This window comes from Nipponia nippon, unplaced genomic scaffold (genome assembly GCF_047370975.1).
Source record: "Nipponia nippon isolate SJK-2023a ecotype South Korea unplaced genomic scaffold, ASM4737097v1 scaffold_27, whole genome shotgun sequence".
Classification (NCBI taxonomy): Eukaryota; Metazoa; Chordata; class Aves; order Pelecaniformes; family Threskiornithidae; genus Nipponia; species Nipponia nippon.
Genome location: NW_028262344.1, coordinates 516,902 through 543,503, shown reverse-complemented (window position 1 = coordinate 543,503; position 26,602 = coordinate 516,902). Strand labels below are relative to the sequence as shown.

Sequence of the window (26,602 nt, the reverse complement as noted above, 5' to 3'; positions counted from 1 at the left end):
TACTTTTTTTCCTAGCAGGCAAGCTTTATCCTTGAAAGCAAAAATTCTTTTGCTTTCTGCCATACTGCAAATTGCCTGTGCAGAAGCAAAGACATCTAAAACTCAGTCTTCTCATAAAGTAAGTACTCAAGCGTGGGTAATTCCTAGTTTACAATAAGTAGTCCATTTGAGAAAGCACTGGTTACACACAAATCCAGGCTAAGGTGACAGTCAAGGTCTCACGAAGAGCAAAACCAACTATAGCTACAGTATTTTTAAGTTTGTATACAAAGAGCTATCAAAGTTAAAAATGGCATTTTCTTCTAACTTGCTGTCCTTGCCGTAGAAGTCAGGTAAGATTGAGATTGGTTTTTTAAATTAAGACAATCAAGACACTTTTTGTATTTCACACTTTTATTAATGCAATTTAAATTAGGCTGGAACTTGCAATTTCTGAATAGGCCACTTTGGGCTATTCATACAGCTTTATCATAGCAAAAGAGGTACCTTAAATTCATCTGTGAATGAATGATGCCACGTGCTGTGATTATTCAAAACATAGTGCTTCAGTGAAAGTTCAAATATATTTTATACACAGTGATTATGAAAATAATTTTTTCCATACAATATTTTACTTCTGCCAGCTACAAAATATGATAAAGAAAAATAATTCATTTATTCCTCTAGCCCTAGGAATCTTCTTCTACTGCAACATATACATCACTCTTAATGCAAGCGATGAGGTGGGAGAAAGGACTCAAAAATCAGGCTGAAATATTTCCCTTGAATCTATAGGTCTATTTCACCAAGAAGACGGTGTTGTCCTAGAGCCAGATCAAGAGGCCTGGGAACCAGGAGGAAATAAAGTCCCAATTCTGAACCACATGGCTATGGGATTTTGAGTCCCAGAAGTTCATGTCATATGCCTGAGTCAACCCAGCTTGAAAATAAGGGAGAATCCTGCAATTCCCCCCAAACAAATCATATACTGGTCCTGAACTAATCTTTCGAGATTGATGGCAAAGCAGCATTTGCATAACAGCTACTGAGACAAGAAGACTTCTGTTCAGAGGACTGCAAATCTGCACTGCAAGTAAAAGGCAACCCACTGAAGTAACTGTGGAACTCAAACCGCTGCTAACAGTGTCACGTTCTGTCAGTTTTGGGATACAGCTATCACTGGAAGTTAAGAACCAGTGTATTTCCTTAGATTCAAGGTTAGTTTTAACTTTGGGGTGTTTTAAGTAAGCATCTGAGGTAAGAGTTCTTGATGCACCTTTTTTTTTTTTGGTATAGTTTCTTCATGTGCTTTTTGATTGCGTATAAAATAAATGTTTTGTTAGGTGAGAACTAAATTGATACTACAGTGGAAACAGCTTATTAGATGAAGTACACCACCACTCAAAGAGATGCTGTGAGGCTTTCTGCACTGCAGAAGTTGCACAGTTCCCTATTTGCTCACAGGTAAAGCAGTTGTGGAAAGGGCACTTTGCCCTGTGCAAGACGCTTTTACAGCCACTTTAAGCAGGCCCAAAGTGGAATACTAAGATCTGGCTGGGAAAAGGATTATGCCCATGCTTTCAAGGATTCAGTGTACAAGAGTATTTGCATAGTACATTGAGGGGAAACAGGTGCCATTTATTCATATACTGGAGTAGCGAGGGGAGGATGGAGCATGTGCTGTGGCCCCGCTGCTTATCTCTACTTTGGTGACAGTACCGTATTTTCCTATGGACAATAAATTCTCCACAACGAATGAAAAAACGACAGGCACTCCAGTTTGGAGTGGCTAGGACATCTGAAAGCAAGAGAATTTTTCCTACCAGCTGTGATTGATAGTGCAATTTCACACTAATTTGGGAAGGATTAAATAAGCCATCCAACTTCTGAACAGGGATGTTTTAGTTCTAATGCAATCTGCTGTGCACGCAGATCGCTTCAGGGGAAGCAGCTTCCACTGCACGTTTTAGATGATGATAAAGCTGTTCTTTACCTGCATTCAAACTACTACAAGGCAATATATTATTTAACTACTGTTTTCACCCCAGAAGAAGAGAGTACCTGAAAACATCCTGTGGACATTATCTAAAACCACATCTGTCATTTAATACACTGGGCATGAATGAAGAAACTAACTGTAAATACACTAGTCTAACTGTAAACCTGAACTTTGTTGCTACTATACATGAATAACATTTTCTATTCATATTGCAGCTACAGATTAATAAATAGAATTGCATATATTGTGCTTTATAAATTAAAATGCATTCCAAAGTGAGGCAATGCTAAACAATGAATCTATTTAACCCTCCCCCAAACCAGCCCCACGTTCTGGTTCGAGAACCAGCCCACTTCCTCGCTCTGTTCACAAAGGTAGAACAGACGCTGTTTCTACCTCTTAAACAAAAACTCCCTCCCCCAAAGAAGAGTTTACTTAGGCACTACTGCAAATGTAAGTTGTCTAATAACCATTACTTCTAACTTAATAAGGGGAGGAGGTGAAGAAAGTCACAATAAATGTTTTGATTCCTTCCTCTTCGGCATATTCTCTTCCCTATCTGACGCTCTGGGACATGTGCAAAGGTGTCAGCATCTCTTCAAAAATAGCTCCTTTTACATTAGATCCCCTCAAATTAGCTTCTTGTAGATCACAACCTGATAGATCACAATTCTAAAGGGTAAAAGAAAAATTAAATGTTAATTGAATATACCCAGAATGTAGTTCAAAACTTTACCTAACTACGTTTATACAGAAACCACATATACTTCTGTGAATTTCAGTGTAAACTTGTAGTCTGTCACTCGAGTTTAGAGTTTTAGTTACTTCTTGTAAGAGAGTAGTTCCTTATCGCAGTAACAGCTAGATTTATCTTTAAGTTGTTAGACTTACACTCTTTATATCAAATTATGTTCCAGGAGTTACTAATGCTTGCTGAACAAAGCTAGAAAGAAGCTGCCTCTTGCAATCTCACCAGACATTACTCTGAATACTTCTCTAGTACTTGAGGAAGAACAGCCATGTACGCAGCTTGCAAAATGAGCTAGTTTGTAAGTAATAGAGACAGCAGTGTATCCTGTGCCACCAGTCAGGTAAGATTCCGTAATTACTCTACAAATGATGTCCCAGAATAAAAACAACCAACCAACCAACCCCAGGCAACTGCATTTCTCTTCAGTTCTTCAGTGATGGCATGATCTCAGACTAAGAGTGAAGTTTAGCAGTATTACCACGCATCACTTTTGAGATGATACGAGCCATTTCTGCGGCTTTGAGATGCTGGCAAATCCAAGATTTTAGACTCATCTTCCAAACTGAGGCTAGAATGAAATGTGATTCCCTAGATCATCCATATCTCACTAAGTCTGAAAAAAGGCTAGTGCACTCTGTCTCGTTTGAAGCTGAAGAACTCAGCCAAAAGCCAGCAATCCCCGAAATTTTATCAGTTGACGAGTTAGTATATCAAATGAGTCATAACTCACTTCCAAATCAGTTCCTGCCAAAGTTGCTCCTCTAAGATTACAGTTTTTTAGTTTGGCATTTTTCAGCGTTGCAACTCTTAGATTAATTCCTGTCATTTGACTGCCTTCCATGTCAACACCTTTCAGGTTAGCACCTAAAACACACAAAGAGTAGTTTTATGAGGAAAAACAGTCAGAAACACAGTAGCTGCAGAATGATACTTCCTCAGAGCCATGCAAATTGATCGAGGTCAAGGTAGAACTTGGAATTGAATGATTAGACAGTCACGCACTCAGTCAGGTATTTGCGGCCTCTTCTCACGAAAACGTAGGTTGTACAAACCACAGCTAAGCCTTTCACTTGCCATGTAGACTTACAAACACACTGTTCAGTTTCCACACAGTACCTAACACTTCTTACCTTCCAAATTAGCTTTAAGGCCTGATGGATCTTCAAAATTGCACCCTTTTAGAGATGCTCCTTCTGCGTTGGAACACAGCATCTTTACCCCTTGAAGGTTTGCACACTGATAGTGATAGACAGGTCAGTGAGATTCATAAAAGTGCAAAGATGAACAATACCGAAAAAAGACCGAAGTATGGTTTTCATTTCTGTTTTGGAAGTGAATCCTCTTAAAGCACAACAGCCTTGTTACTGTGAGAAAGTGTAAGAACTTGCCATACTATTACTTCTCTATCATCAGGAAGGCAGGTAATTCTCACCCGCTGCCCCTTTTTTTCCTTTTTTTAACTTACGATAGCTTCAAAAAGCTTTTGAAGTCATTTAACTAGAACAATTGCAGAAAATATTGAAGAACTACATGTTTTACACTTATCTGCTTGTTCCAATTCCTCTTCCCTTAAAGTAACTAAAGGACAGCCCAGACTTTCCAAGACGCAGCAATTCTTACATCAAGCACTGATCCAGAGAGGTCAGCTCTTTCGAGGTTTGCACAGCATAGGTTGGCGTGCGCTAGGTTGCAACGGCTTAGGTTAGCCATCTTGAAGTTTATGTACCGAAGATCTAGACGTGAAAGATCTGCTCCACTGAAATTGAGACCCTAAAAACAAAATGATAAGCCCCAAAAGGTTACAGAAGGTGTAGCTCTGAACGCAAAATAGTTAAGATAACCGTGTACATGTGCATGTGTGTATAAATATACAGAGATATAGATATATACACACATATAAAACCACCTATTCTCCTACATAAGATAATGAAATGTAAATGCAAAGCTACCGAGCATTATCCTTGGTTATGCTAGGGCATTTTACATTTAAATAGAAGAGCTTAACAAACCGCTCCTCCAAGAAACCTTCAACCTAAAGAAGGAAAGCAGCCCAAACAGCACACTTGAATTTCATGTTAAGGTCACTCTGCCACAGCTTGGAACCTAAACTCAATTAAAAAGCAGGCAGGGTGGGGAAGCACACATAGTTTGAATTTTGGGTTGTCACATGATGCTGCAGGATATTTCACCACCAGACACCAACACTACAGATCAAGACAAAGCCTGCATTTTCGCACCTGACATCGCAGCTCGGACTTGGTTGGGGTTGCCAGCAGGAATCGGACAAACTCCTTTCGAGAGATAGGAGAATGATCCTCAGCTGGCTGTGAATTCTGTTGAGAGAGTTGTTTAAAAGCTAATAACAGATAGGACTAAATTATATGTTGCCTGGAAGAGTAAGACACACACATTCACGTATTAAAGAAAACGAGTTACCTTAATAGCTACTTCTAGATGTTCAATTAGTGAATCGATACCAAAAAACCTGGCTTCTTCCAAAACACCTAACAAAACAAAGCAGTATTTGTTATTTACAGGGAGTCGTTAAACAAGAGAGCACTCTTTTTCCCTTACTGGAGAAGGCAGGGTATAGTCACACCACGAAGATGCCAAAAAGTTTGGATTAATCCATCCTTACTATTGGAGGAGCATCAATTCAATTGACTTTCCCTACTTGTTATACCTTTTATGCATATTAGCTATACTAACACTGATGAATAGATCACTTGTTAAAGTTTAAGGAGTCTTGAAGAAATGCATGAACTAATAAAACTGACAACCACATACATTATATTAGATGTAACCACAGAGAGGAAAAGCAAGCTTGCTTGCAGCTAAAAGGAAAAAATAATTCAGAAAGGATGTTTCCAATACCAGTGTTAGGTTAAAGATATCAAATCCAGAATTACAGCCAGATATTAATCCAGTATGGAGAATTTTTAATGCTCTCAAGATAAATAAGTTAAAACAGTGTATCTTCATTAAACCAAGCACGTGGAATTGCAATGCTTGAGAATAAATTCACCAAAGAAAAAACCCCAAACATTCAGACGAGCATACAGAAGTCCTACTGACTTTATCATGTTTACCTGAGGGCAAATTTTAACTTCCAAAAAGTAATAATTTAGGAGATGTTATACAGGTAATACCTACCTAGCAAATTAATGCCATCATTTACAATGAGCTGTCCGTGACGCAAATAGTTCAAAATTGGTTCAAAATACTCTGGACTGCGGTCAATTAGGAATGCTCCTCTATGATCTTGCTTATTTCCCCAAGCATCTGTTTCCACAACATATATATAATTAAATTTGATATATTAATAGAAGAGCATTTGCTTCAGTTTCAGATTTTTATTACCGAAGGGTACAGGATTATGAAACATTCCACTTGAAGGGGCGTTTCTTAGAGAAAAGGAAGGAAAAGCGGAGTGGGGCGGGGGGCGAGAAATCACCTTAAAACGAACTTGCTCCTGCTATAATTAACTAAAACATTTTATCACGTCCATAAGAATCATTGCTAGAATAAAAGCAGCATTAAGATTTTAGTTTGCCCCTGTTTCCTAAAGGCTGTCTCGTCCAGTGTTTGCTCATTGATACTGTTGACAAAACTGAGCAAGATGCAACAATAGGACAAACACCTAAAATCAATCAAACAAACAATGAAAGACTCCAAAATATTAACTATGGTTGGAAGTTATATTTTCAGTTTGTGAGATGATAAGCATTACATGGGCAACAGAGAAATAAACAATTATAAAGAAAAGATTATATGTTCTGCTTTGACACTTTAACATACTTTTGGTATTTTAACTTATGAACAAGAGTCTCAACTTGATAGTGCCATTTGCTAATTTGTTAGTTAAAAAATAAAGTTTATTTCAATATACTAACCTTTATCTTTAAACATGTGGGCCAACATACTGTCAGGTTCTTTGTTAACCAAAGTGCTCCTAGAAAACAAAGGCAGCGCAATTTTATTTTTACAATGGAATGTTTTGTTCAAGAGACAAACTCGCTGGTTGGAGTGTATTTTCTGCCCTTCGCAGCCTGAAGGTAATAACGCTGTGTGATACGCATTCCAACAGCTACAACACTGTACTGATTTAAAATTTCATATAGTGTGATAGCAAAATATGTTTCTGACCTGAGGTATCGTAAAGGTATTTTAAATACAAAGCGCTTTGTTAACTGAAATATTCCAAGGATAAATCCAGGCCTTCTCAGGCCTTGTGCCAGCTTTACTTCATATGTAAACTGTTTCAAGAATTAATTTGTTGCGAAATTGTGATAGCAGATACAAAATACAGAGAAAGTTGCAGAAGTCAAAGACCTCCTCCTCCATAATAAGCTATTTTTCTAGCTCTTTTGCAAGAGCATCTGAAGCCTCACCAACTGAATGTACACTACCAGCTGCTCTAACTACTCTACTGAAATCAAGTCCTTTAAGAACAAAACCAACTAGTTGCGTTTTTACCGTGTAGTGGTGAAGTATCGGCCTCCAACATTGAGTGTTAACCAATCTGTGTGTGACCCTGTTAGTTCTTCATGAGGTCTCCCGTCAGTCTGAGGATCTACACAGATAAGAAAGACACAGTAATTATTAGAAAAATTGTGAATATTTCTGAATCCTCCATATGGTAACAGGTATCTTCTGAAAACACCAGAAAATAAAATTTTAGATTTGCATTAAAGCAAAACAAAACCTCTTTCCATTAAACAAAAGGTTAAACATAAGAATTAGAGACTTACCAATGAATGGTTCCCCTTCACAGACAAACAAAACATCATCGTCCCTGAGAGAGGAGAGGGCAGGGGGAAGAGAAAGAAGAAAACAAACAAACAAAAAAGATGAATTGTAATTTCTTGTTCATCTCATTGGCAGTGGGAACCCCTCCTGATTAGTTTCAGGTAAACGATAATCAGTTGCCATTAGTTAGAACTTCAGTATCTGTTTATCTTATTTTTGCAGGTTCCAGTGGATTGTAATATGATTGACTTCACTAGAGATGTTATCTGTATCAACCAGGTAGGGATCGCTTCTGTTACTCAACCAGTTTAGTTTTACAAAATGGTTGCTTTTTTCCCCACTCTGGGAGTATTCTATGAAGCAAAAGCAATGCTAGAGTTTGTCTCCTTTTCAAAAAAACCTCATCCAAGTGCTGTCTAGAATAGTGGGATTTTCCTGGTACCTACGTTGCACTGTGAAACAACACGGGAGGATGTTAAAAGCCATAAAATACACCTTGTATCAAGTTCTGGTTCATCAAGATAGAAATGCTTTGAAGTTCAAAAGACAGTATTATTTTTCCTTGAGGCATGAAAGCACCTTTGGGCAGACTGGCTAGAAATGATAATTTCTGGTTTTAAGGAGAGCACTGGTTATTGATTAAGGTCAGGGGATTAATAGGCTAGTAAGTCTCTTAATCCGCATCTGTGATTTGACTTTTATTGGATAAGCCTTACCTAATCAAAGCGATATCATCAATGAGTCCACCTTTTCCATTGTAAACACTGGTCGCTTTTATTCCAAGCTTATTACTAGCCACAGACAGCAAATCTGATAAAGTCCCATACACAGCCACAACCTGTGGAAGAGAGAGGTGTGCGTTCATATAGTTTCTAGGCACTGGGTTCATATAGTTTCTGCCATTTCAGACTTACTGCCAGGGCTATCAATATCTTCTTACAGGGAGGGGGGAGGAGGAAGACATGTATGGATCTTTACTAAAAAAAGGAAACAAACAGACGAACTTTGATGTCAGAAACATAGCTGCCTTAGAATGGGGTGACTCGCACACCTCCTGCCCAAGACTCAACGTACGGAGGTAGCAGCAGCAGTGAAAGAATGAGTGTTGGTACTATAACAATATTATGATTCAAGTATTTATTTCTCTAGAGAAACACTGCTACTTGTTCTGTTCCAGGTCTCTCCCGAATTTATTTCCCTCTCTAAAACCAAAAATTAAACTACAGTCACATAAACTGTCTTCACTCCAGAGATGCAGATGGGAAAGATCAGGGATCACGGACAGCATTTAGTAGAACTGCACCGCAGGGCCTTTTCCTATGCCAGTTGTGCACTGGTTGGGCCTACAGATCTTAACTATTTTCACTCTTGAGACATTACTGCACAGGTTTTAAACAACCGAGCAGAGTTTAAGCCAGATTATTCATTGGCTATCCACAAGTGCCCGTACGCGGTACGAGTCCCACAGGGCAGAGACCTGACACCCTGCAGCATTGAACTGACATGCTTCCCGCCGTTACCTATGGCATGTACAGCAGGGCCTGAATCAATCATGACGCTATGAAGGTGACTTTAACCGCGACTCCAGCACGAAGTTCTTGGCTCGTCGCGATTCCCCTCGGCGTTCACATGCAGAAAGGGCAGCAGCCGCCGAGCGTTATTTTCTGGTGAGTAACACCCGCTCCCCGCAGGCCGTGCGAGGCTTTCGGGCGCTTCAGCAGCACAAGCACCAGGCCCCGGCAGCCACCACCGAGCCCGGGGAGGGGACGGCGGGAGCAGCCAGGCTCCTCTGCCGCAGCCACGGGCACCGCGGCCCTGAGGGGCGGCTGAGGGCTTCTCCCTCCCGCCGAACCAGAGGCGGGAACCCCGCCCGCGGCGCCGCGGCCCCATCCCGGAGCCGAAACACGGGCACCGCCGATCCGATCCGCCCCCCCCCCTCCCCGCCCCTCACCTTCCCGTTCCGGGGGCTGCCGTTAACGAACAGCGTGACCCGTCTCATGCTGCGGCGGCGGCGGCGGCAGCCCGCTTCTCCTGCCGAACCCGGAAGGCAGCGATCGCTGACCGACATGAGCCGCGGCCAATCGCGGCAGCGCCGCGCCGAGCCGGCTGCCCAATAAGAAACGCGCTCCGCCGGAGTGGCGGGGCAAGGGCGGGTGGGGGGGTTGGGCGGGGAGATGCCCGCGGAGCGGCGGGGGGCGGGCCGGCAGCGGCACTGCCGGTAGCCAATCAAGGGAAGAATAAGGCCCTATATTAGCATAAGGCGGGACTTGGAGTAGAGTCGCCTTTGATTGGTGCGGCCTGTCACGTGGGCGCGGTTCGTTGAATGGACCGTTGTTTTTTTTTTTTTCAAAATGGTACTTGGACTCGGCGGCAACGTTTCGTGATCCCTCCGCGCGCAGGGAGTCAAAGAGTCCCCCCGGCCCGTGAAGCCCCCGTCGGCGCCCGGAGAGAGGGACAGCACGGGACCGGCTCCGGTGAGCCGCTTTCGGTGAGCCGCTTTCCCTCCGTGGGCCCTTTGGCCGTGGTGCCTGGTGGTCGGTGGGCGCAAGGAGCGGGGCGGGGAGAGGAGCGAGGAGGCGGAGGAATACGCGGTAGCGCGGCGCGGTTTGAATGCCGGAGGCGGGCACGGGTCTGGTGGCTGTGGGGAAGCGCTGGGGCGGGCGTGAGGGCGGAGGTGAGGGGCGCGGGGGTTTCGCGGTGAGGTGGGGTGAGCCGGGGAGAGGGGGGGAGTGCTGGGGGGGTGGGAGGAGGTGGCGTGCTTTGGGGAGGGGGTATAAAGGAGGGGGGGGCGCTGGGAGGGGTGCGAGGACAAGGAGGGGCCTTGGTGAGGGTGGGGGGTGAGTGCTGAGGGAAGGGGGGGGGGGGGCGCCCCGGGAGCGGCCGGTGTTGGACACCGACCCCTCCTCGCACAACCACGTCTCTCGTTCGTACAACCGCGTGGGTGTAGGCATCAGCTTTTAGTGTGGGCTCAAAAAAGGCTCACCCGCTTTTTAACAGCTTCGTTCGTGTTACGCAAAATACAGAAAAATGCATGTATTTGTGGAACCAAAGTTTCAGAGTGACACTACTGAATTCTACATGCTTAAAGTCCAAGAAACTAAATGCGAAAAATGTTAGCGTCTTACATTTTCCAATTAAACTGCCAATACTTGTTGCAACACTTGGAGCAAAGCGATGACAGTGTGGTTGTGCTTAACATATGTTATACTAACACGAAGTTTAAGTTTGATAAAGAGTGAAAGCATAACCTTGTATTTCCTTACTCGTGAAACACTTGTGTTGCAGGTTTATCTTGCTGTGCCTTTTTCTTTATAGTGCTAGCCTTTTGCGTCCTTTCTGTGTAGCTTTTGGGAGGCAATGACTTCGCCTTTCCACCACGCTGTTAAAAACCTTGTTCCAGAAAATCCTAGATACGGTAGTGATCTCTTGCTCTTACCAAATACCTATTAAAATCTCTTTCTCTTTTTGAAGGTGCCTGTAATTACAGGAGAGCAAAGGCTGACTGAATGTTTCTTAAAATAAATCGTTAACAATGCACAGACGATCTAAGAATATAAATGCTCCCCTGGAAGTTAAAGAAAATGAGAGTAGATATGCTGAAGAGAAGGAAGAGGCCTCTTTCCCTGATCTGTCAAAAGACCAGAAGATTTGCAAAGTGACTAAATCAAAAGTGATAAAGGCATCCAAGAAGGAGAATTTAAGCGATGGGAACCAGGCGCAGTTGCAAAAATGCACCCTGAAATACCCTGAAGGCCTCGAGAAGGAATCATACCACAACAAAGAGGATGCTGTTAGCTTTCAGTTTACTGAATGCTTTTTTGATACGCTAGAAGGGGATATGGTTGGTGAACCTACCTTGCCTTTGAACAGTAAGGAAAATTTTTCAAGGAGTAGACCTCTTTCTTTGGGGGATGAATGCTACTTGACACCTAGTAGGGACAAAGCAGAAGAAAAATCTGATTGTGGAATATCAGAGACACACAGCAAAAAACCTGTTGATTTTACAACTGTAACAATTGCTGAATTTGGGATCACTCAAGAAAGTTTTACTAAACGATCCGTAGGTAAGGCTGGAGTGACTAATGACTGTTGTCCTTCTCAGAGGGCTATCTGGATGTCATCTAGTCCAACCTCTTTTCAAAAGCTTCAATTTAGGTCAAGTTCAGGTTGTCTGGCGGAGTTTGACTATGTCGAGGGATAGGACTGTGATAGGATGATGCTTCAATTCCCTGTTTAACTTTTTTCTGTCCAGTTGATTAGGTGTCAGTGAGTTTCACAAGGGAGTAGTGAGACAAATTCTGCAAGTATTGGTAGACAGTTCCTTAACTAGCAATTGAAAAAGTAAAAGAAAGACAGCTCCTCACTTGGTGTATAGCTTAGCGAAACATTAACTTGCTTTTCGGAAGTTAATCTGCTTTTGCTCAGGAAGGTTTCTTGAGCTGAGCAGCTAACTTCAAATGTTTTCATAAATAGCATAAATCACTCTTAAAAGAAAAAAAAAATACCATTTTAAAGCTGCAGGTATTCTTACCAAAAAAATTTCTTGCTTCCCCCCACCCCCCTTCTCTCCTCCTGTCCCCATTTCAGGGAAGTCTCCAGCTTCATTAAAATTTAGACGAAGATCAACAATTGGAGTACGGGGGTCACCAGAAAATAACACCCTTATTCGATACCTTGCCCAACAGAGAAGCGACAGGCAAAAAGAAGCTCTTACACAGGTGAGAGTCTGTCTCAGTTTAGTTCCCCCAAGGAATCAACATATACTGGCAGAAGGAGAAGGCAAGTCTCAGGAAGAAGCCAGTAAAAGGAATAACCATGGCCTTAATTTTGTTGCCTTTGCTTGGACACCTTACTTTAGAATAAGGGGGTGTTACAGATTTGTTTGAGTAGAGTCTGGAGTCTTTTCTCCGTGTCTAGCTTGCTCATGTATTTTAACTTTTGTTTACCATAACCTTTACTTTTTTGCATTTGCCATGCTTGATTTTTGGCTAATTAAAGTGTTGATAGTTCAAAGTAAAGTAAATACTAGCATAAGTGACTTGTTTTTTAATCAGACTTGTTCCTATCTCAAACTAGCATAGACTGTCAGAAAACAAATTCTGGATATGGTCTAGAGGGACAGATTATGAAAGGCAGTACAACTTAACAGATTTCTTGATACAGTTCCTTTTTTGCATGTTTTTACCATACAAGTAAAATTGCAGCTAGGTCAAATACAAGATTTGCTTCTTTTCTGAGTTTGTTTTATGCCAAAGTACAAATACAAACTAATAAAGCCCATGTCATCTTGGGGGGGAAAAATAAGTCTCATGAGGTTAATTTTATTTTAGCAGGTTAGTCCTTTTAAATATGAAACTGGCAGGTCGTTGAAGGACAAAATAGATGCCTTTCAAACATCTTTTAAATCAGTACAAGAAGCTGAAGAGGAGACTGGCTTCTCTGGCCTGTCACAAGTGGATGATGCTTCCCAGGAAGCAGGCTCTTGTAAGTTACTTCTATTTCTGGTCAATGATTTATCTTAAACATCAGGTCTTCCTTTAGGCCAAAAAGTTTAAAACTACAAACACTTAATATAAAACAACAAAAAAAATTCCTTTATGAGGGTCGGCACAGTGTTTTTGGGTTTGATTTGAGGTTTATTATTTGTTTAAACTTAACTTATTTCTTAGTGCATTGTGAATAGTGGTTTCTCAGAATAACCCTCAAAGAAAAATGAAAATTTTTTTTGGTGACTGTTTTCATAGTTTTACTTTCTAGATTTATAGCCTTTAATTTACTTTTCACTAAGCATTAGTGTGTTCACACGTTTTCCATGAGACTGGGAATGGGCTTTATGACAACTGGTTTTAGCTGTTGTAACTGCTATATGTCTTGACCGTGATGTGCAAACTTTTGTTTAGTAACTTTTAAATGCAGTAATTTTAGAAATCACATTACATTACTGTGGTGTTAACATCCTTATTTCTTAATGAAAATAGTAAGTATTCCAAAAGCAAGTCAGGGCAGTGCTGTGTTAACTGTGAGAAGATGTCAGTGTAAAACAAACTACAATGCTTCTCTGGTATTGGTGGTCTTAACATTTATATGAAAAGAATAACTTGCTTTGTTTTGAAGATTTGGTAATGTTATTTTCAAAGTAGAATTAAAAAAAAATGCATGTATTTTTCCCGATTAGAAAATTACCTAGCTTTTTGAATCTCGCCATCCTTTTGGTGAAGAAACACAAAAAGAGCATTCATTGAAAAATCTGAAGTTTGTCTTTGTGGTTTCTTGTTTGGGTTTTGTTTTGTTTTTAATTGATGCAGCTCAGAACAAAGGACCTTTTACAAATGAGTGGAACCTGGATCAGTGGGGTGAAAAGTTCATGTCAGACAACAACGGAGCTGATTTGAAAGAAAATTTAAGACAAAATTTGACCAGCAGCAGTAAGTCTGATACCACGACATGCACCACCTTGTCTTCCCACCAAGATGTGACTATCGCTGAACCTGCTGCTGCTGTTTCAAAGGTACTTACATAAGTGTGGGCAAAGAACATGGGGAAAACAAATAGCACAGCACATCTCCCTTGTAAGAATTTTACGCCTTATTATGACAAGTCAAGGGAAGCAAAATCTGGCATGGACACTGATCCACTTGGACTGACAGGAAACATAGCCTAACCTCAGATACCTGCTGCTGGCTCTTCTGAGGCTATGCTCAGTTTTCTTTTACATGCAAATGTTCAATGTGGGTGCTGTAAGCTGTTCTAGTCAATAAGATTATACTCTTTTCTGATAACCACATGGAAAAGCTTGTTTTATTCTATTAATAAAATCTAAATACGTCTTCATTCTTTTGAATCTGCAGTTGTCATTATGTGAGATGTCAAATTCACAGATGTGGCAAATACAGCTTTTTCCAGATGTCAGAACCAACTTTATTGATCATTGGGATGACTTTGAATGCATTTTTTAATCTTCACCTTATATCTGTTCGGCAGTTATTTGATATTCCATGCAAAAAAACCCGATGTACTTGTATACAGATGGAGGAGTTAATTTGTCTTCTGTATAAATATCTCTATTGATCCTTTAATTAGTGTCATATATAAAAACGGTGAAGATGGGGTCCATTTTGCTAGGTGTGTCCTCTGATGCTGCCGGACCTAGCAGCTTCTGAGTTGTAAAACAGCTATGATAGTGTAACAGTTGTATGGAGGTTAGGAAGAAACTTCCTAAGTTCGTGATTAAAACATACAGTTTTTTCATTCCATCTTTTTTTCATTTCTGAAGTCTAATCTGTTTAAGCATTTAGCCTTGGTGTTTTGGGAAAATGAATTCAACTAAAGTAGTGCGTGATTGAGAGACCCCTGAAGTCCTTGCCTATGGGATTAAAAAACTCCATAGTTCATGCGATTTTAAAAGGCAGCATTTGCAAGTAGTTATAGCACCACCACCCCCATCTTTGAATATTGAGATTGACTTCAAAAACTTCAGGTTCTTTGTTTGGTCAGATAAGTGTTACGTGTTCTTGGATTAAAAAGTTCAGGAACCAGGTGAAAAATACTTTCTACTCTATTCAATAACTGTTTATTCAGTTGAGGATTGAGAGACCTCAGTATTATTCTGCTGTGTTGATTGCAGTTGATACTTGTGATGCTAATAAATAATCACTTGAAGCAACACTTCTTTTAAAAGTATCCTTCATAGCTATTACAAATGAGTAATGAGGAACAACTTTTAAAAGTATCCTTCACAGATATTACAAATGAGTAATGAGGACAGAGACAAAACAGATTTATGTCAAGTGCTTCACAAAAAACTCAGCAGACTATGTTTTGTTATTTCTTTATCATGTTACGTGGGTGTATATATGAATAGATTATATATATGTGTGTGTGTATATATATATATAAAATATTGTAACTTTTTCACTAGGAATGGGCTTATGAGCAACGCAATCCTATTGAGTCGGAGGCTGTTCTAATTAGAGATACTTTAGAAACAGGCCATGGTAAGAGGATTCATCACTGTTATAATCTTTGTTATATTGTTATTTGAAAGTAAAAATACTTAGAATTATTTGTAAGGAAATGTTTCACAAGAAGTCATCCCATGTCCGTCATCTTGTCTACAATTTATAATGCCGTAGAAAGCTGATATAACTTTGACATAAAGGCTGATGGGGGAACAAAAAAAAAAAAAAGTACTGCAAATAATGATCTATTCAAGTGCTGCAGAGGATGCTCAAGTCCCAGTTTAAAAACTGAATTTAGAGCTCGTTCAGTACAGCATTAAACATGTTTTTACTTAAGCACAGTTCATAGGAAGGAAATAGCTTTTATGAGAGGAGCTGAAATATTTGGAAGGTGGGGTAGGGCCTCTTGGGTGGTATATTAGCAGTTTCATTCTGATAGAAAAAGCAAGCTCAAACTGAGACACAGGCTGGGAATAATTGTTTAGAGTTTCTCTGCGTTTTGTTAGTCAGGCCATTTTTAGGGAAAAGTATAGCTGAGTAGTTCATGCCTGTGAAAGAGAGAGGGATGTTCATGTACAGAGTCCCTCTCTGTACATTAGAGAATACGTGTCGTGTCCCGCCCCCGCCCCCCCCCCCCCCCCCCCTTACATGGATGAGAGAGAAACCTTCATGCAAAATGTCTTTTCCTTCATGCAGTTCTCCCTTTTTACTATTGTATGTTTTGTAAATTTCTCAAAATATGAAATGTGGCACAATAATAGAAATTTAGAGACTAATGACTTTTTTTGAGATGCTAGGTGATGTTGATGCACAGAATCTATCGAGATGTGTACATTTATAGTTCACGTTTCTAATACTAAAGTCTTTTCAATTTTACTGCAGTCTTTAATTGTCATTATCTGTCTACTTGCACTAAAGATTTGAGTTCTGACCGCATCACTAAAGACATTGAAAGTAATGTTACACCAGATCTAAGCAGAAAGAAAGTTAGTTTTGTGGAAGAACTGAGCCTGGAAATATTTGATGAAAGCAAGCCACCTATCACACCACTGCAAACAGGAAACATTTCATTAAATGACCGTACACAGAGTGGCTCCCATCTGCGATCTGTATTGAAGAAAACGCCAGTGAAACAACTAATGGATAGCATGAAGGTTGGTTAACTGACTTAAGTGCAGGTACTAATACTAAGGATGAACTTTTGCAGTCATTATTGAACTACCAGAAGTTGAATTGTGGTTAAAGATACATATCAATCAGTCAAAAAGTATCAGAAATAATTTAATGTTATCAATGGACGTCTATTTGCTGTTTGGTCATCTTGGAAGCTGTATTTGAAGCTTTCATGTTATGAGAAGATCCGTATGTATGTTGTTGAGTTTTATTCATTTAGAAAACAAGTAGGTTTTTTTAAACAATAGGACTGATTATTAAATATTGCTTACAGAAAAAGTTATTTTCAATTTTGATTTGAACAAGGACAATATTTTAATTAAACAGTATTGAACAGATGATTGTATCACTTAAATTTGATAGGAATACTCGAACGCTGCAGTTGGCGGAGGAGGAGGTGAATCTCTCTCAGTCTCCAGTTGTGCAAAAATCTTTGAAGCATTGCAAACAGGTCAGATTCCCCTTTTGTTTTTTAAATAAGCAAAGTATTATGTGGAAACACAATGTTTTGCCTCTGTGGTAAATCTGAAAAATGATATGAGTTTACCACCACTGAAGTAGCTCATGTGTGACATCCTACTGCATGAAGTGGAAAATAAGATTGCCAAGGAAAATAATGTTTATTAAAAAAAAAAAAAAATCCTGCACTAAAACTTCAGGAAGCCTCTAATACCAGAATAGAGTCACCTATTTTTCAAGAAATTTTACACTTGTCAACTGGAACTTGTGGAACAGCTAGTCATTTCTAGTCTTCTATTTTCTTTCTTCCTAAATTCTTGATACAGTAAGAAAGCTACGCTGAAAAACCTGGTTGAATCCAGAGGATGTGTAAAGGTGGTATTTTGCTGTTTGGTTGGGGGGGGTGATTTTTAAGAGAATGTTAAGACCCATAAAAAGATCTTGAGAAGTCTTTGCTCTGTGGAAGTTCCAAATTCGGTAAGCAGTCTATGTATTTTATTACAATAGAGGAAACTGAAAGACATAGCTCTGAAAGGCCAAAGAAGAAAAGAGTTACTTTTGGAGAGGTTCTAAGCCCAGAAATATTTGACGAAACTTTGCCTGCAAATACTCCATTGCGCAAAGGAGCAACACCAGTCCGTCATCCAGGATTACAATGTAACAGCCCTTCTCCAAGGTTAAGTCTCACTGAAGAGCCATTATCCCAGCCGAATTTTGATTGCAATGATGTAAGTTTGTTGTTGGGTTGTTTTTTTTTTAAGCTATAAAAACAGCCTCTCAGTCTCTGTGAATGTTCAATTTTTGTTTAATTTTTTCACCAGTCTGCTTGGCTTTGAAAAGAAATTGCTAAAATATTAAAATACAGTCTGCTTGAAGCATTAGAATGACATTGAGAACTTTTTATGAATTCTAAATAGAATTTTGGCGTGTAGAGCTATGTTTAAAGTTTAGTACTGGTAGCACGTGGAGTGGTTTTGTCTTAGCTTATTCACAGACTTTTGATACTGTATTTCTTTCTGCGGTATATAGAGTAAATGAGCTGCTGCATTCTTTAAGGGAAAAAAATAAAATCGCCTTCTGTTCCAAACACTAATGGACAAGGTGTTTTTCAGTATATATCTGGTATAGTATATTGCTAAAAAAAATGTCACTTTTTTGTTTTAAAGGAATGTGTTGAGCCTCCTCAAGAGTTACTGGAGGGTTCTGCTGGTGCTGAAGACCTCTTACCTGTTGCAAATGCGGAAGGTAACCCCAACTCGTAGTTTTGTCACTAATGCATCTTTCTGTATCTGAAAACTGAGAGATGACAGAGGGTTTTTTTTTGTTTTGTTTGCTTTTATACAGGGGATATATTTCAGTTGTGCTAAAATTTAAATGCTCTTGCTTTCTTCTAAAGGTCTTTGCAGTAGCTGCAGTATTTAGGTGTTGTTTAGGTTAACTAATGGTATTTGACGTTGTGGTATTTTCCTGTGAAAGTGGCTGATCTAATCAGACTTACTGCTTTAAGTAACTGGACTTACTATCTTGATTCTGATATTGTAATTTTGTTGTTTTTAAAATAGCAAGTAAGACAACAAAAAAAAAAATTGAAAGGGGGTTGTGTGTGTGTGTATGTATCTCTCTGAAAGCTGTGAAAGTGCTAATTATTTTGTTACCAAATTCTCACAAGTTTTTTTTCCTCTGTTTTGTAAACCAAGCTGTTAAGTTTTTTTTATCTTGCCGTGTTTGATAGTCCTTTATGCAGAAAACATTACTCAAAACTTAGATGAATAAACACGCTGTGCATAATATTAGAAATTATGTGGATAATTTCCTCAAAAAGTGATGAACTTTTTGTGTTGGAACTGAATCAATATTCTTATTTTCTTCATATATAGTAGCAGAAACTGACAAATCTGATAGGATAACAACTCGTTCTTCTACTAAAAGGAAGGTAAGTTTCTTTAGTGATGGTGATTGATTTTTTTTTTTTTTTTTAACTTCTTCAGGAAGAATTGTTATCTTTTGTACTTCCTGATGCTTATAAGAGTTTTTACAGCCTCAGGTGTGAGGACTGTATGTGTCCAGGTATATGGAAATAACTCGTGTTAGTGTAGGTAGTTGTCTTAAGGAAATCTCATTTTTGAGCGAAAGTGGTTTTCCAGTTATTAAAAACACTTCTGGTTATAGCGTGATACTTAAATTACTATTTCTATTGAATGTTCCAGGAACTTTCCCAAATAGTCTGACAAAATTTGGAAGAGATTTATTCATAGACTTTCATTCATAGGATCAGGGGCTTCATTCATGGGAATCGAAAAAGTTATAATCACAGAAAATTGAGGAGACTGGAAACAAAGATTTGTGTCTAATTTTTATATTTGGTTTAATTTATTTGAGATACAGGCACATGAGAGAGAGGCTAATAAAGTGAAGTTTATTCTGCAACTTGTGATGACTTTCAGTATCAATGAAAACGTGGTTGTGCTCCCAAGTCCAGTGCTAAAGATCTTCAGTATTGTTAACCTTTTTGTCTGCTAGCCATAAAGCAGACAGCATATCATACGTTTATCTCTTCTGGTTGCTGGAATTTTAAGGTGCATAGAATTTATTGTACAACAATTTCTGTAAGAACTGCTTTCAGGCGAGTGTCGTAGAGTTCTGGTGTGCTTTATTGGAGAGGGAAGGCCAAAAAAAAAGAAGTAATTTGAAAAAAGTAACCCATCTTCTCTAAAAAAAATAGCTGAAGATGAAAATTTACTGTTTTCTCATTAGAATGTCCTTTTTGTACAAATAGAACCATATTGTACTGTGTGAAGAGCCTAGCTCTGTAAGTCTTAATTTCCAGCTGTGAGTGTCTAGCTCTTATGACCTCATATATGAAATAACGGAGACTAATTACAATGTGATTCTTAGGACTGTTGGACTGTGGTGTATTTTTAAAAAAAAAGCAAGTGTATGCATGTGCACATACACATGCACCCTGACAACTTAAAATTCATGTTCCTCAACAGTGTAGCACCATTTCAGAGGGGACTGATTTTAGCATCTCAGGAGCCACAAATACAAAGAATGCTAAAGACACTAAAAAGACCAAGTTTCAAAGACAAAAGAATATAACCACATCTGCTGCAAAAAAGACGCAAGTAAGTGACAGCCCACTGCAGTTGGTGAATGCTGCCTTTATTTCTCTGTCCAAGTGTCTCTTCCTCCTTGTGTGTTTTATGTGATTAATTTGATCTTTGTAGTAAAGATTTTCTAAAGGGTGTTATGTTTCCTGTGGCTGCCAACATTCCCTTCTTCGTGCCGATCTTGTTTTCCTACACTTACTGCCACACTCTTCTTTCTTACTGCTTGTTAAGGCTGACTGGCAGGGTTTAAATGCTTGTAGGGCAAAAAGGATACTTTATGGAGGTGAAGGGGGGAGTGCCGTTTTTCAGACTTCAGGGGCAGAAAATGAGTTTATGGTTCTTCTCTTCCCAAGTGTATGCAGTAGTGGTTCTTTGAACTTGCCCGGTTATATGCTAGTTAAGTGTATTGTAAAGGTGTGAGACTTCTAGAAGAGTTTTGCTTTCATGTATTGGAAGGGGAAGCACATGTTCCTTTCCAAACTAAGCATGATTGAAGAATCTGTAGTTTTGAGCTGAAAGACTAATTTCTTTGACTTCTAGATTTGGTTGAATGAAACAAAAACCAGATCTCATGTTTGAGAAGTAATTCTCCTTTTTTTTTGAGTTTTTAGATTAATTTTGTAGATGGCAAAATGAGTGGAACCTTCATTTTAGGGGAAACAATTGTTATCCATCAAAGTCCAGTAATGGCGTCACTTAGTTGTTGGAAAATATTGTACAGCATCGTTATAATTACATTGTGCTCTATTCAGTCTTCTCAATCTTTTCAGAAAATAAAACATACAAGCTATGGGAAAAGAAAAAAGAAAAAAGTAAAAAAATCTTTATATGGGGAAAGAGAGATGGTTTCTAAGAAACCTCTTCTCAGCCCTATCCCTGAAATTCCAGAGGTTTTCTCTTCTGCCTCATCTCCAAGCCTACCAAAGGCAAATGCACTTTTTTCAGGTAATGTGGTTTTTAGTTTTGTTTTGCCTTGCTCTTTCTGTTGCTTCTAATTTTTTATTTCAACAGTTATATTAAAAAAAAAAACCTGTTGATAGTTATTTTGAGTTCTGTGCATAGGTAAAGAGCCCAGTATACATTTTTTACTTTTAATCGCTTCTGTAATAATAGAATGTAGAGGCTCTAATAGAGCAATAAATTCCAACTGGATAAATGTAACTCTTGTTGGCCTCCAGTGTAAAGCTGACAAAAAAACCCCGCCTATTTGTACTTTGACTGGATACTGATATTTTCATAATCTTCAAAACTGGTAAGTTGGGCATGAATAGTTAAGTGATGTGCAGTAGCTTTCTGGTGTTTGGGGGTTTTTTGTTTTTTTTTTAACACTACTTATCTGGAATGGTTGTTTAGAAGGTTACTTTTATGTAAGTAAAATACTATAAAGCTTTTATTGTAATATTTTAAAAAGGATTTTGTACAAATTCACAAGTAGAGTCAAGTAACCGTGTGTTTATTCTAATTCAGAGGACATGTTTTTAGATAGTACCGAATCCAGAAATGCTCACAAGGATGTTCAACAGAAGCCAGTGGTTGAAAGAATGAGAGTAAAAAACATCCGTGCAGTTCATATGTGTTCAAGCTCTAAGGACCTGGACATTGTAGCAACCAGCAGCTCCAATGATACCGTGTTTCAGGTGTCAGATGGTGCTCTGAAGTCTGTTTCTGGCCTTGATCATAAGGTAACTGATATGCTTAAGGATACTGCTAGAAAATAAGTCAGAATTGTGCTTGGTACTGTTGGATCAAAAAAGTAATGTTTTGGGGGAAGAAAAAACCTAACTCTAAGAGTGATTAAACATTGGAACAGGCTGCCTGGAAAGGCCATGGAATCTCCGTCCTTGGAAGGAGGTATTCAGAATTCAACTGAACAAGGCCCCAAAGTTTGGCCCCACATTGGAGCAGATGCCAACATACAGGGTTCTATGTGTTGGTTGGTTGGGGTTTTTTGAGAATGACTAGACTTGGTGAGGAAAACACTAGCAGTTGTTTAGTTGTCAGCTGTTTGAAAGCAGTTTTTTGTGGATTACCTTTTGCCTATATTTAAAAACAAAAACATTTTGGTCTTTTTTTCCAGTCTTCAAATATTGTGCCAGATGCAAAGCGTGGTTTTGATACATCTGACTATTTCCAGCAAAGTAAAGAGACTGCGTGTGTAAAAGAGGCAAAAGAAAGTCGTTCCTTGATAGAAAATGAGAAATTACAAGGCGATCTCATAAATAAGGCAGAGCAGCTAACCGGGCTAGAATTTCTGGAACAAAAGGACACTAGTGTATGTGAGGGTGCCCAAAGAACTCAGTGTCCACAAGATTCTATAAGAGGTAGTCCACCAAGAAGAAGAAGAAGAAGTAGTGCCATCTATTTTCCTCCTGTTGAAAAACTGGAAATAACTGGAAGCAACATTCCAGCTTTTTCTTTTAATGTGGAAGAAGTTTTATCTGCTCCTCAGCTAAAAAATGACTCCTTAAAGCCTTCTAGAAGAAAGAGTAGTAACAGTGGCGAAAAAAGAGTGAGGCGCAGCATGAGACTACATAAAGATGCAGAAATTGAAGGACTTGCATGGATTCAAGTACCCAATGAGATTCAAAAGAGCCCTCCCCTGCTAGCTTCTGCTTGCAAAATCAGGAGAACAATAAGCACATCCATCCTTACAGAATCTGAGAATATTTATCGTAAAGAGCAAAATCTCATCCAGTTTTCAGCCCCAGGGAAGGAGAACAATGACTCTGTTGCTCTTGCTGGTGGTCCGTGCAAAAGATGGAGGAGGAAAAGCATGTCTCTATCCACAGCTCAAGAAACAAGAACTTGGTCTCAGACCCGGAAAAGGAGCATAACAAATTCTCTATATAGGAAGGACAGAAGTAACCAAAAACATTCTGAAGAAGTAGAAATACCTCTTGAAAATAACTCTAATATTTAGCAAGGTTTCAGCTGCCTCTGATTTTCTAAAGTGAAGGTCAGTATTAGATTCTTATGCTCTCTCTCTCTTAAGTGCTGTTTTCTTCTCTCTCACACTTACATTTCCGTACTTGTTATTTCCTTATTCATTTTCTGGATAACTTAGAACTGATTTTCCTTGTCTTGGTGCCTAAAATGCTTGAAGATCAGAACTGTGTGGAAAACCTAGTTTGGCTCAGAGCATTGGTCTAGTAGACAGTCATGGCAGGTAATCAAGCGGATAAAAAAAATTTTCCTCCCATGATAAACTGAATTTGACATCACCTCTTTGTTGTAGTCTACATCCTTGCTTACATGTTTTCATAATTTAGTGCTGTCTATAGAGCAAGAGCAATTAAACACTGCTAATATTATGAAACAACTCGACAAATGACCGACTTTCTCTGCAACGCCGAGTTGAGTCATTTCAAGAAGGCAAAGACTCATTTTTCTCAGCTGGAGGGATTGCTCTAGGGGCCAGTGAATTTTGTTGCAAGATACAGCAGTAAGACAATATACAGAATTTAAATAACGCTTATGCATGCATTTGTACGCATGTTATCACAGTCTGGGATTTTCTTGGGTTTAGATGAATAGGTTTACAGTTGCGGTACCTGCACAGCAGTGTGGGATTTTTGCCCTTGAAACTTAGTCATGATTGTTAGATGGATGTGTTTGGTAGACCGTCTTGCTACGTTTGCTCCACTCTCAAATGCAGTCAGGGTATGAAGTTGCTAAATGGGGACATGTCAGCAAACGTGTGACTCTCAGCTGTTTTAAGTAAAGAGGAACAAATTTGATAGTTTGTTAAAAATATGGTCTGTGGTGACAAGTTACTTTTTAGACAATTGGGAGTTGATGCTAATCCATATTTTGCTGATAGGGCTCTTTCCTTTTGTTGAAAGAACAGGATCCAAGCTTAAGATTTTGTTACATTTTTGAAGTTTAATTGAAGTAGCTAAAAAGTGAATTTGTCTCTAGTAGTTAAATCATGATGTTGTAAAGTATGCCCTTTCAGCTAGAATTGCTTGAAGTGTTGATGTTTCCCATGTGCTTGATCATTCTTTATAAATTGCTTTTGAAATCTGCATGAATTTTTTTCCAGATTTCAAAAATATCCTAAAAAACCCCCTTGAGATTCTCTGCAAATAAGAAGGAAGTCACTTCTGCCTTGAAGGGGAAGAGTAGAAGGCGGGGAAGCTGTTACCATCTTCTGAAAAGACTTTGCTTTACCTTCTGGGCACAAGCAGGGGTAGCGTTCCTATAACGAAGACTAGATTTTGTGTTAGAAAGAGTTAATGAATTCTGCTTCTCTGGTGTGAAGGTTGGTCGTTAAAAAAAAAAAAAAGCGCTTTTAAATCTTTGTTGTATATAACAATTTTAAAATTAAATTGGCTAAGGAAAGTGATACATTCATTATACAATAAAGCAGTACTTCATTTCTAGACACTTCCAATCTTTGGTGTATGTGTACTAAATACAGTGCATATTATTCAGTAGTTGACCTGTCATCTTACTGTTTTCATATGTCTAGTTTGAACAATGTAATAAAAAGTGATGACTGTAGGCGGTCTACTTAAACATTTGCTGTTGCTTTCATTTTTCATACTGTTCTGTTTCAGCCCTAGTGAAATACCTGTGCCAGCTTGAAGGAAATAGCTTTCTGTTGAAAACAATCTCTTCTGTGACCTTGTTTTTAACATTATTGATGTGGAATAAAATACTTTATGTACTTGGCTGCTTTTATAAAGCTTAAAAGCAAACAGAACAGTTTCATTTTTATGCACGTTTTGCTTTTCTCTACAGACATCATCATTTTTTCCCAAGACAAGAACTCCTAAGGCAACTTGAAAGAAACTTCACTTCTTAAGTGCTGTTCATCTTATGCTGCTTTAGAAACATTACTGAAGTTATCAAAACAGTCTCCTTGATGTTTTATTTTGGGGTTTGCTTTTGTGTCATGATGAAAATTTTAGGTTTGGAAACAGAATGGCAAGAGTTACTTGTGTTGAATCTTGTTGTGATAGCAGTATGTTGGCTTACCAGGAGAGGGCAGTCTGACATGAGTTTTTATGGTTGTGACTGAATTTGAAAATAATATCATCATGTACAAAATCCTTGAAGAGATACTAGCTAGGGTTAAAATCTAAAGCTCCTTGAGATTAAAAACTAATAATAGCTGCTACTTCTAACATTAAACAAAAAAAAAAATCAAACCAGCAACTGAACTACGCACTGAAATTAATCTGTAAAAGTGAAATGCTTATGCACTGTATTCAGATATGACTCTATATGGAAATCACATTGCATTCTTAAACAGCTGCAGCTGAGATGTTAGGGTTTACCTGACTGGTTTTAGATATCAAATCTAGCAGTGAGTGAAACCTTTGGAGCCTGTGGGTGTCTGATACTGAATACCAGACTTGAATAGTCAGGTCAAGTAAAGAGTTGTCCTGGAGGAAGAGGCAATAAACTAGTATGTATGATGCTAGAGGGCTTAATCTAAAATGCTGTCTAGAATGTGCTTTTTGTGATGTTGCTGTCCTATGCATCAGTCACAGCAGCACTGGAAGAGAATTCTCCCTTGAGGTTTCTTTAGTGGATCGGCTAAGTGCACTTTAGATGGGAAGTGTGAGTGAAGGCAGAAATAGAAGAGCAAGGGGAAGGAGAAGAAAACGCTTGGATTTTCCTCCTGCCACAGCTTGGTTGATAAAGGGTTGTTAGGAAATTACATGTAGGTGCTTGATGGCAGTTTGCATGGCTTTCATGAGGGTGAAGTTGGAACCCACAGGGAAATAAAAGGTTGCAGTTAACGGGGCTTCATCTGGAGAGGAGACAAGTCTTCAATTATGCAGAAGGTTGTTCTAAGTGGGGGGGTCATAATCTGTTCTCCATATCTGTACTGAATGGGACAAGAAATAATGTGTTTAAATTAGAGATAACTGTCTCTGTTAAATATTAAGAAAAAGTTCCAGCAGCAGAGATAGTTGAGCATGGGAATACGTTGTCTCGGGAAGTTGTAGAATCTCCATCACTAGAGGCTTTTAAGAACAGATTAAACAAATATCTGTCAGGAATGACATATGATCCTTCCTAGGGGTAAGGATAGGGCCTAGATGGCCTCTTGAGGTCTCTTCTGGCTGTGTTTTCTGATTGCTAGAGATTAGGGTTGCAAGAGGTGATTTGGGACTTGCCTAATGGTTAAGACCTGAGATAGAATCTCATGGAGTAGGGAGCCAGAGGATTGCTAACACTGGGGACTGTTTAGCATGGGAAGGAACTGGGGAATTTGGGAGAGCGCTCTTTGTGTAAGGCTAACAAAATGGTCTTAGTACTTTAAACATTCAGATCTCATGTGACTCGCTGCTCTTCCTCAGAAGAGTATCTCTACGGACTCCTGAAAGAGCGTAACCTGTAAGTTGGTGGCCATGCTGTTGTGCAGGAAGTGGGAACAGCAGAGTGAACAATGCCGTTCCATTTTCAGATT

General features: G+C 39.2%; 3 protein-coding genes across 12 annotated transcripts in view; 2 read left to right on the top strand and 1 right to left on the bottom strand.

Annotated features, from left to right (window-relative positions):
- Positions 1 to 913, top strand: part of DOCK5 (dedicator of cytokinesis 5) — a 97,799-nt gene extending 96,886 nt beyond the window's left edge. For both annotated transcript variants that reach the window (XR_015705993.1, XR_015705994.1), the window contains one exon: positions 775 to 913. The gene's annotated coding sequence lies outside the window, so the exon portion shown is untranslated. The remainder of the gene's footprint in view (positions 1 to 774) is intronic.
- KCTD9 (potassium channel tetramerization domain containing 9) lies at positions 58 to 9,599 on the bottom strand. Of its 2 annotated transcripts, XM_087763127.1 has the most exons (12): positions 9,430 to 9,597; positions 8,195 to 8,316; positions 7,481 to 7,524; positions 7,206 to 7,302; positions 6,623 to 6,681; positions 5,883 to 6,011; positions 5,166 to 5,233; positions 4,967 to 5,062; positions 4,350 to 4,499; positions 3,860 to 3,965; positions 3,460 to 3,593; positions 59 to 2,650 (listed from the first exon to the last, which is right to left on the bottom strand). In XM_087763127.1, exons 1-12 carry the CDS (start codon positions 9,544 to 9,546, stop codon positions 2,534 to 2,536), a joined length of 1,239 nt encoding a protein of 412 aa, XP_087619253.1. In that variant the 5' UTR covers positions 9,547 to 9,597; the 3' UTR covers positions 59 to 2,533. The 2 variants fall into 2 exon arrangements, with proteins under 2 accessions (XP_087619254.1, XP_087619253.1); XM_087763128.1 differs by lacking the exon at positions 5,883 to 6,011 and having other exon boundaries at positions 58 to 2,650; positions 9,430 to 9,599.
- Positions 7,540 to 25,054, top strand: CDCA2 (cell division cycle associated 2). Of its 8 annotated transcripts, XM_087763120.1 has the most exons (18): positions 7,540 to 7,757; positions 9,014 to 9,145; positions 9,878 to 9,966; positions 10,950 to 11,542; positions 12,066 to 12,196; positions 12,809 to 12,962; positions 13,784 to 13,986; positions 15,397 to 15,472; positions 16,355 to 16,590; positions 16,973 to 17,060; positions 17,576 to 17,796; positions 18,235 to 18,313; positions 18,946 to 19,001; positions 20,062 to 20,193; positions 20,949 to 21,123; positions 21,646 to 21,860; positions 22,256 to 23,134; positions 24,221 to 24,853. In XM_087763120.1, the coding sequence occupies exons 4-17, from the start codon at positions 11,011 to 11,013 to the stop codon at positions 23,096 to 23,098; spliced, it is 3,141 nt and encodes a 1,046-aa protein (XP_087619246.1). In that variant the 5' UTR covers positions 7,540 to 7,757; positions 9,014 to 9,145; positions 9,878 to 9,966; positions 10,950 to 11,010; the 3' UTR covers positions 23,099 to 23,134; positions 24,221 to 24,853. The 8 variants fall into 8 exon arrangements, with proteins under 8 accessions (XP_087619246.1, XP_087619247.1, XP_087619248.1 ...); XM_087763121.1 differs by lacking the exon at positions 7,540 to 7,757 and having other exon boundaries at positions 9,000 to 9,145; XM_087763122.1 differs by lacking the exons at positions 7,540 to 7,757; positions 9,014 to 9,145; positions 24,221 to 24,853 and adding an exon at positions 24,922 to 25,054 and having other exon boundaries at positions 9,778 to 9,966.
- Positions 25,055 to 26,602: the final 1,548 nt, after the last annotated feature.